The 10249-nt window shown below is 40.5% G+C and overlaps 1 protein-coding gene across 2 annotated transcripts in view; it reads right to left on the bottom strand.

Annotated features, from left to right (window-relative positions):
• Positions 1-3066: 3066 nt before the first annotated feature.
• pik3cb (phosphatidylinositol-4,5-bisphosphate 3-kinase, catalytic subunit beta) overlaps positions 3067-10249 on the bottom strand; it is a 47715-nt gene continuing 40532 nt past the window's right edge. For both annotated transcript variants that reach the window (XM_042222753.1, XM_042222754.1), the window contains 5 exons: positions 9817-9984; positions 9611-9734; positions 9354-9499; positions 6137-6269; positions 3067-5260 (listed from right to left, as the gene is read on the bottom strand). In XM_042222753.1, coding sequence (XP_042078687.1) covers positions 5123-5260; positions 6137-6269; positions 9354-9499; positions 9611-9734; positions 9817-9984 — 709 coding nt within the window. In that variant the 3' untranslated portion in view covers positions 3067-5122. The remainder of the gene's footprint in view (positions 5261-6136; positions 6270-9353; positions 9500-9610; positions 9735-9816; positions 9985-10249) is intronic.

The following is a 10249-nucleotide window of genomic DNA, read 5'->3' as shown; positions in this document are numbered from 1 at the left end:
GTTTTTCTCAGGACATCTTTGGTTATAAGTGTAGGTGGATCTGACTCTGTATAATTAGACTGATTCATGAATCACCCCTCCTTTAACTCCTCCCTAAACTACGCGCATTTGCTGGCAGTGGGAGCAGGCTTGGAGATCCTGGAGGTGGGTGGAAGTCCCTAAACAAGACTGAATCATCCTGTGTATAGCTTCATCTGCTTTGACTGTTGTTCATGATTATCTAACCAGAAATCCTCTTCATTAATTGCCCCACATGTGAAACTACACAGTTCATATTAACCATTTGTCTGCTTTAAATTTTTTAAGATGTACATATTTGGATTCTTAAAGATATGGCTAATGAATGAGAAAATAAAGTGAGGCGTGAAAAGTGTAGAACATAACTGTTTTGCCCCGAAATATCTGTTTGGATGCAAACATAATTTATATACAGTGTTATCAGGGTGTAAAGGATGACACAGCAACCTCTGGATGCTGGAAAATGAAACCACTGCAAAATTTCTAAAAACTGCAGTACCCCTAAACGCCACACGGGCTGGCTCCAAAAGCAAATCACTAGTCATATAATTTCACGTGAAAATGTCCAGTTTTACAGAATTTAAAAGTATTCAGCATTAGTTTACAGCTATGCCATTGTACCTGACACAAGCTATGAAGTCACAGAGGCCTGAATTTTGGACCCTTTTCGAAACAAGACAGGAAAGGCAGGAAAAAACGGCATGAATCAGTGGGTGACACTTTCTATGGCTTTTACTTTGAAAAGTTTATGGTATTCCTACAAAATGATGGCTTGGACTAGAGTCCCTCTTACTGGGTTTAGGGGGCTAAGCTGATGCATAGGCTACATCATAAGCAATTGTTTTGGAAGGTGTGACTCAAAGGCACAGTGGGGTCAGAACCAGTAACTTTTCCCCCTTATACTATTTTAATGCCAAATGAAGGAATAATTCTGTATATCTTTATATACACAGTTACTTCTAAAAACTAGGGAGGATGAAGTCCTTTCAAAATTTCTAGTTCTTATTGTATTGCGACTCTAGCCCATAAGTCTCTTCAGAAGTGTTGCCATTTGTACTGATAGGTGCTACATCTGATCAGTTCTGGACTTAAGTAGTTCAGTGTCCTGAACATGACCTGTGTCCGTGTGCTTTTTGGAGCATTTCTAATGGAAGTATATGATAGACTGTGTGGTGCAACCTATCTAAAAGGTTTGTGCTTTAAATTTCAGTAAGAAAATCTACTATTTTATTAGTCTGATACTTGGCACCAATTAGTCTGTGTATTGAACTTATATAGTTTATTAATGCAGCTTGCTAACATGGCTAGCCAGCCTTAGCTGATAACATAGCAAGCCACCATCCCATATAAATATGGTCACATTTGTCTCCAAAAAAACCTACCATGGTGGCAGGACAAAATGCTAATGTTGAGCCTTCTAAATGCCCACAAACAGTCACATCGAAGTAGCTACATCTATCTGTAATATACAGTCTGTGATGTAGTGTGAAGTCATCAGTGATGTAATACTAATTATATTAATATGAAGCTGCTATTACAGATTCGTTCCTAACTTTTACACATTTTAATAGTTGAAAAATATATAAATAGCATATATATATACACACACACACACACACACACACACACACACAAAACCAGTCAAAAGGTTGGACACACCTTTATTTTCATGACTGTTTGCACACTCCTTGCATTGGATGAGCTTCATTATGTAGTCACCTGAAGTGGTTTTCCAACTATTTTAAATAAATCCCCAACAGTGTCAAATTTGTTGAAAATTTGAAGAAAAAAAAAGTTGTTTTCACCCAGTATACACAATATCTGACACCGTGCCTACACTCCCTACGACCAAAGCTTCTACAGGTTACTGTATTATGTAACTGCACTGAAGAACAACACACGTACAGCAGATGAGTCACACAGAGCACTGATTGTAGCCCGAGTGAAAGAGAACCGATAATTGATGATCTCTGGAGGTAGTGACTTTGTTAGCATTGCCCACAGAGAAAAATAAAAATCAGTCCCCGAGTCATCCAAACAGCAATAAAGAGCATTTTTGTACCGCTCAGACACAAAAGGAGCTTCATGATGAGCAGGGTGGCATTTATAAAAATCCCCTTATGGTCCTCTAACTGTAGAGATAGGTGAAAAACAGCGCTACTGACATGTGCAAGTTTGATGGCTGAATTCTATTTGCTTTTGTTTTTCAAGTCTACACTTAACAGCTAATTTCACTGGTGGAAATATTACTTTTTTAACTACGTGCAAATTTATGCATGCAGCCAGATCATTAAAGCCACCTATACCTAAATTCAGCTCGCCCCCACCCTGCCAGAAAAGCTCTGACTTTTCAAGGTATGTGCTAAAGACCTCTGAGTTTATCCGTTGGGTGAGTCACCAAGAAGTTAATGGCAGATAAGTTGAAAGGTGCAGTGAGACGGTTCTGAAGATTATTAGTTCAATCTAATTGAGAGCTGGGGAATTTGGAAACTAAAGCAGCATTAACAGTCGTGTTCCTATAGCTGTTTTTGAATGTTTTATTCAGTGCAGTAAGGGCCATCTTCCTACTAAAACATGTTTCTGTAGTGGACACGTACCAGCATGGGAACATGGGATTATTCATAATACACAAACTGGTCTTAAAAAAAGTTGCCTGCAGTTTTTGCTAGAGAGGGCATCACATTTTTGTAAAATTTCAGAGGGTTTGAAACCTTCTGCCCTTTTGATATTTTTTATTTAAATTAAAATAGAGGAGAATATTAAATAGTAAGGGGGGCTTACCATTTATGTACATACAACTCTCAGAAAAGAGGGAAACTTCTCTTATAACTAGACTCACTCATTTCTGGATGTATACAAACTGGTTTGACTTTTATATTTTTTAGCAAAAATAGCTGTCGAAAATAAGCCTGTGTATATTTCTGTCTAGAATCAAAAAGTTCTCTTGCCTCTTAGAAGAGGGAAAAAAAATATCCATAGGCCTATGTAGGCGCAGAAGTCACTCAGCCCACATCAAGCAGCAGAATAGAAAAAGACCACAGACAGAAATGCAGCACAGTGGAAAATAAATTTAATAAAACTCCTATGAAAACAGAAACCAGCAAAACATTAAAAGCCTGTACATTTGACAATATCCAGTGTCTGAGACTTCTGAAGGCAGGTAGTGCAAAATGCAGCTGCATCACACATAAACCAGCAGGCAAAACCATTACAGGCTTGGGCCCGGGACCAATGTTTCATATGATTAGATATGGTTCATATACTGGGATATTGCACAGAAAAAAAACAAAAAACAAAATAAGAAAAATTCCAAACAGACGCAGATGCTGGTAGAGCACCATATGTTGAAACAAGTAAATAGCTTTACATTGCAGTGTAATGTCCCTACTGATAAATCCCACCCACACAGGTCCAGACTTCAGACTCCGCCCACATCTGCTTGTATGAGGACAAAAAGCCCTTTCAGAAATGCACTCCTTCCAATTAACCTGTGGGCACCTGAACAGGCCACCGTCATGTCTGCTCACTTTAATGGAAAAGTTGAGCTATCAGTCTCACCAGAAGCATTTTTGTATAATTTTTTACACTTCAGGTCACATGACATGACTGGGCCCGTCTTTTAAGCATCCTTGTGAGTTGCTCCGTCAGTAGTGAATGCCCTTAAATGATGATTTTCATCTTTGCCGGTCCAGAAGACATCTTCCTCACTGGAGCCTGTGTGGGAAGGGTGGGGGCAGCTCACTCAGCAGTACCATGCAGCTTGTCTCACTGACAGGTCAGTCAGTAATGTTACTCATCCCATGTCTGAAAGGGGCTAAATACACTTAAATAGAGCGGCACATATCTGCACATTCGATGGAAACAGACTGTTAAAAATACAGTAGAAAAAAAGAACAAAAAGAAACTGCTAAACATTTTTTCTGTTTTGGTCCTACCATGTTAAAAGCATCAGTTATTTCTCAGTGTACTTGGTGGCTGTAATGCGTTGAATTCTTTAAAAAGGAGGACAATCTGGGGTAGTGGTAACTGGCAGGCGATAACACTTTGGCCAACAATGCTTTTGATTTGACAAAGAGACGACGCACATTGTCAATTCAGAATAAAATAAACTAGAATGAACTGTTTAGTTTATTAAAAGACTATTTAAAATTTCTTATATATGCCTCTCTATAAACATTCCAGTGTTCAACGGTCCAAGTGAAGTGAGATTCAGACAGTGGACCAGTAGGCTCAGAGCATCTCTCGCATCAGTCCTTCTCTTTCATCATTTCCCTCACAAGTTGACTTTGTGGACTTGTACTCTGGCACATCCACATCCAGGGATACATTCTTAAATGGCAGAGGAAAAAGAAATGTCCGAAACGATACAATCTTCCTGAATTTTCTTTTAGGCACACTGAGACGGGAAGCGAGTGTTAAGATGCACTTCCTGTGGTGCACACCATTTTAAGACACAGAGTCAGAGGTTTTTTTTTTTCTTGTCCATTTCATTCTGTCCTTTCTACACCCATCTCTTAGCTCTACTTAAAACAAGTTCAGGGGTGTGGGCACAATATGCACTCCATCAGGGTCTGTTCAGGCAGAGTTTCAAGTCCATCTGACATAACTCAGCCACTCCTAAATTTTATCTTGTTAGCCAGTAGTTCAGCCTGTTCTGTGTGGAGTTTTGTCTGAGAAGGTTTAGCGTGGGCACAGTGGGTGCTTCAGTTCCCTTCCTTTGGCTGCGTGCTCCATCGGCTTTCGTGCCTGTGCAAAATCTGCAATGACATTACCCACCGTGATTCCACTGAAATGTCAGAAGACCATGAATGAAGATGGCTCACGGGGCACCGTGCCAGTGTGATGCAAGGTGAGGAGGGATACAGCAAGTAAGAATGCAGAGTAGCTTAACTGAAGAATGAGGGGGCAGATTTTATTCTGTATAGTACAGGGGGGGGGGGGGGTCTGCTCAAGTTTTGGATATTCTGCTAGATTCCCTTCTTTAAATTAGGGTCTCTGTCACCCTGTCTCCTTGGCACATCCTGCCTCTTCCCTCACACTCTCACGTTCCCTCACTGCGTCCTCTTGGCACCACTCCCCTAGCCTTTGAAAGGTTACAGCTGCCCTAAGACCGGTTGTCTTTGGCCACATTGTGGGCCATCCAGTTCACTTTAGTTGTCCAGCTCTCTCTCAGGGCTTCATCAAACTTTTGGCGGAACTGCTTGAGGGCCTCCTCATCAGTTTTACCCAGAGCCAGGGAGTCCTGAAAAGGGAGCGGAAAGTAAGACAGGATAAGTCATGGGGGCAGGAGGATGAAGATGTAGTCTCCCTGCATACATGCTGACACTCAGTTATTTAAAATGTTATAGACATGTGTATCTGTAGAGTACCAATTTGGAGAATATTAATATTTTTATAAAAAGATTCTACGCTGAAATCCGGAAGACAAATCACCCCCATATGAATTAACTTCATGATGACATAATGGTCGAAAAATAGCAAGGTTTAGGAACAATGACTGAATTACTGACACTGAAGAAATAATGTTAGTATCAAGATTCTTATGAAGGTCCTGAAGCTATAAGCAGCTCTTTTTTAAAGATGATTTATGGAAATTTTACAGGAGGTAGATCGTGGCTCAAGAGTTGGGAGTTCGCCTTGTAATCGGAAGGTTGCCGGTTCGAGCCCCGGCTCGGACAGTCTCGGTCGTTGTGTCCTTGGGCAAGACACTTCACCTACCGCCTACTGGTGTTGGCCAGAAGGGCCGATGGCGCGATATGGCAGCCTCGCTTCTGTCAGTCTGCCCCAGGGCAGCTGTGGCTACAACTGTAGCTTGCCTCCACCAGTGTGTGAATGTGTGTGTGAATGGGTGGATGACTGGGTGTGTAAAGCACTTTGGGGTCCCTAGGTGGGACCCCAAAGTGCGCTATACAAATACAGGCCATTTACCATAGGTAGGGGTCTAAAAAGAAAACGGGATGATATGGATGCAAAGCCAAGCTAAAATATTTGGTTAATCTTTATAAAATACTGATATGTTTGTGCATTCCACCACTACAACACCATATCTATACATGCACACTGTAACAGAACTACAGTTTTTGTGCTCTCCTTGCATCGCCACTTGTGATTGTCGTACCTTTAAGTACTGGATGTCTTTAACTGAAGTGAGCTCAGGTAGTCCAGCAGTCAGCATGAGGGCAAACAGTGTAATGAAGAGGTTGCCATTCTTCCTCAAGATTAGATAGGCCTCCTCACAGTACTGTCGGAAACTACAGGAGCACACAGAGACAAACACACGTTAGTCATTTTGGAACATGGTTTCAATTATTTGCTTTCTAATGAAGTCTATTGTATTTTCTTAAAAACAAACAAATAAAAAATAAAAACCATAAATCAGTCAGATTTTATCTGCACCAATGTGAAAGCAAAAGCTAAAAGAGAACATGCGAACAGTACCATCCATTGAAACTTCCAATGGAGTTGTTAAGACAGGTGGAAAAAGGCTTGAGAAAAAGGCTGCTCTGCTGTGGCTCTAAATCGCTCCCTGTTAAAATTGTGAAATGGGGCTTTAGGGGATGATTCACTCGTCAATCAAACCCCATCTTTCTTGAACTTTATTATAAAGGGTTTTTTTTCCCCCATTCCTAAAACCAATACAATGTTCCAAAATACATTTCAGTTTTCTAACAAAACCTTATGCACAGAATTTCTTAGTGAGCACAGACTGCTGGCCACTGAACCCATTACAAAAATAACTGCTGTGCCCATTTGATTCAAGGTTTTTTTTTTTTGTTTTTTTTTTTTTTACAGGAAACTGTAAATACAGACTATAACTGAGCAAAAAAAACAAAAGAAAAAGAACAAAAACTCCATTTGTATGCCTGTTTTTTATTGCAGTTCACTTCATAACTGTATTTGAGTTATTTGATGTATAAAACAATGCTAAATGGACTTGTTTTTACACAGAGCTTTTCTACTCGACCTGAGCACTCAAAGTGCTTCACACAACTTGCCTCATTCACACCAGCACTTTTTTCAATATAAGAGCTTTCTAGCCAACATTCGCATGCATTCATGCTCTACCTCCTGAGCTACAACCACCCATGCTAACAAAGTACACATGGTGAAGTCAGTGATTGTGATTCAAGGTTTTTGTTTACACTGTTTGTTGCTAGCAACACAAATGTGTCTGAGCTAAAGGGTGGACCAACACGCTCTTCGTAACGTGACACACTTCCTTTTCACCATGCAGTAACTCGCTGCACTCATGACTTTGTCTCTGCTTGTAAGAAGCATTTTGAATCCACCTTTTTCCTTGCAGACTTCTGAAGGACACAATCACAGTTGCTCTTCTAGCTTTAGTAAAAGCTTGCTGCATAATTTTTTTTAAGCACGCAAAGACCACAAAAAGACACCTCTGATAAATACTTCTTGTGATCCAGAGGGAAATGCCAACTGTCACATTTTGTACACAATGTGCCAGATATTAAACCACAACTGACGCAGCAATGCACCGCTACTCCACTTTTCTTTTTACAGTATGCTTTGCTGAGCGATAAAGGTTATTTTCAAGCTCACGTCATGCAGGATGTGCATCTCTGCGCTGCTCTTCACCAGCGCACTGCTGTGCAGATTAGCTGGATAACTTCAAATGTTGCTTCAGCATACTGGGTCTTATGCATGCAGACATGAGGTAATTGTAATTAAACATTTAATGCCTTGGGCTGGTCTTTAAGCTCTTCAGTAGTAATGAAGACATTATTTATATTATTGGTTCATTTATTGCTCAATTATAGTAACTTCAGCTGCAAAAACATATGTTTCACAGGACTTGCTTCTAGGCATCTACCTTCTTGTGAGACAGTTACAAATGCAGATATGCATATAGGCCACAATAACAGATTACTAGACCACACGGGTATTTCCACGTCACAAAATGAATCATCTACTTGTTCCACAACAGATCAGAACTTTGTAAACAACAGAGAGCAATTGCCTCATAATGCCTTTGCACACCACCGCCAACGTGCACCTCATTCTGCAAACACAATACATGCACCATTCCACGTGACTGACATGTCTGAGCTTAGGTATCATTATCGCTGAGCAATAACTTAATGTAGTATCAAACCCATATTTTTCTTGACTTGGCAGCAGCAGCTCTGCACAGGTTTTTCTTTTAAACTTTTTTTTTTTTCTTTCCTTTAGCAAAAGAAAAAGAACCAGCAACAACAGTTACCAGAGCAGCTTTTAGATTACTAGAGAACATAATGCCTTACATGGATGTTTTCTATTATATTTGGATTGTCCAAATTTCATATAAAGGAAGAATAAAAGTAGAAAGCTGTATCCTTCACTGAGCACATTTTTGCTCAGTGACACATGCTGTTCACCGAGTCTCTACTGCCAACTGCTGGAGGGAGAAGGTACTGCACTGACACTGCTAAAGCTGTAATGTCATTCCTATGTGGCTATAACCATTTTTTTTTTTTTTTTAAAGTTTGCAGATGGAATATCACTTCAGAGTTACTTAGAAATACAAATGGAAATTGAGCATTTTCTGTCATGTAATGTATGTAGCTTTTTCATAGCATGATGAAGTCAGTTGCAATTTTCAGGATGGTAAATCAAGAAAAAAAAAATCAACCAAGAAACAAAAACTTAACATTTTAGTCTTCTATCAACTTACCAATCATACGCTTGTGAGTTGCTAAAACCTTTCACTCAGCTCCATTATAGTAAGGGGATGTTTCTAGGTCTCTCTAAAATGCTGACTCTTGAATCCTCACCAAGAACAGGAAAGCATATCAGATCACTCCGGTTCTCTGATCTTTACACAGACTTCTGTCAAAGAACTGATTTCAAAGCACTGAATAGCTTTGAGAGAAAATGCATTTCTGATCTGCTCGTATGAATAAAGTTTGTGTACGTCCCCCAAGTTAAAACAAAACTGGAGAACCAGTGTTCAGATACATGAAGTGTAATAGCTGAACTCCTGTAGTTCTTTTGAAACTATTATGTTTTATCAAGTATTGAGCTACCTAGTTCCACCCACTAGACGTCAATTTAGGAGGTTTCTGGGTATGAGTGGACACTATGTTTCTGTAGAAAATTCTCAGTAATAGTTGTATTTTGACTAGATTGTGTAGCCAGTCTGCGCCATTTAAATGAAATGAAAAATGGCAGCATGCATTTAAGACAGCAAACTCCTTCTGTTGCTGCACCCCCTGTTCTGGCCGCCCGCTGATGGTCCACAATAATTGCAATAAATGGTTGAAGTTACAGTTTGAATCACAGTGGTTCGTGTGAACAGAGGTGCTGGGGCTGGAGGTAAACAGCAAAGTGAAACAAACCTGCCAAACTTTTCTGTGTTTCCAGTCTTGCCCTGTTGTATGACGTGGATGAAGTCGTGTGTGAGGATAAATGGTACACGCTCCCTTTTGATGCCAAACTTTGACTTGAAGTTGCCCAGGATGTGACCGAAGTCTATGTGAAAGAGCTAAAAAAGAAAACAAAAAAACCCCCAAAACACACAAAGCCAATCAGTGAAGCCTGTGGAATCAGGAAAAACCAGGTGGAGAATGGAAAAAGAAAACTCAGATTGTCTAACCTGTCCATTGCTGCGGACCATGATGTTGTCACTGTGGCGATCTCCAATACCCAGGACATAAGTGGCTACACAGTAGCCTGCACATGACAGAGTGAACTCCTCGATGGCCCGGTCAAGAGCATCACTGTAAATGCACAACCACAAACAACACTTAAGATCATTTCTGAGGCTGCAGCCTTTTATCTGATCACCGGGCTCCAGCTTACCCAGAGTTCCTCTCTTTGAGCCAGTTAAGCAAAGCATCCTTGTTGAATGCCGCAGCTGCTGCTACATTGCTGCTGGTCAGCTGGATGTTGGCGATTGTTTCTGCAGATGAGACGACCTCAATCAGCCCGGTGCGGTCGCCTGTTGCCAGGCAACCATATGGTACAATTCTGTATAGACAGAGGAGAGCGTAACAATATCAGAACATTTATTAGTTTCGGTTTATACATGGATAGACACTTAGACACTTGAAATATCTGATGCAATGACTTTTGTCCTTTAACATACAAATGAAGTAATTCTCAGATCTTGCTCAGTAATACATGTGTGACAGGTTTCTGGGTAAGTAGATAAATGTAACCGTGAGGGGTTTCCCCCCCCCAACTCTCTTTTTGCACTCCCAGTGTGGAACAATACTTTGGCGATAACATGACC

Source organism: Haplochromis burtoni, unplaced genomic scaffold (genome assembly GCF_018398535.1).
Source record: "Haplochromis burtoni strain Fernald_Lab_line unplaced genomic scaffold, NCSU_Asbu1 Contig_94, whole genome shotgun sequence".
Taxonomy (NCBI): Eukaryota; Metazoa; Chordata; class Actinopteri; order Cichliformes; family Cichlidae; genus Haplochromis; species Haplochromis burtoni.
Note: the sequence above shows the minus strand (reverse complement) of the source record. Positions and strands in the feature narration are given on the sequence as shown.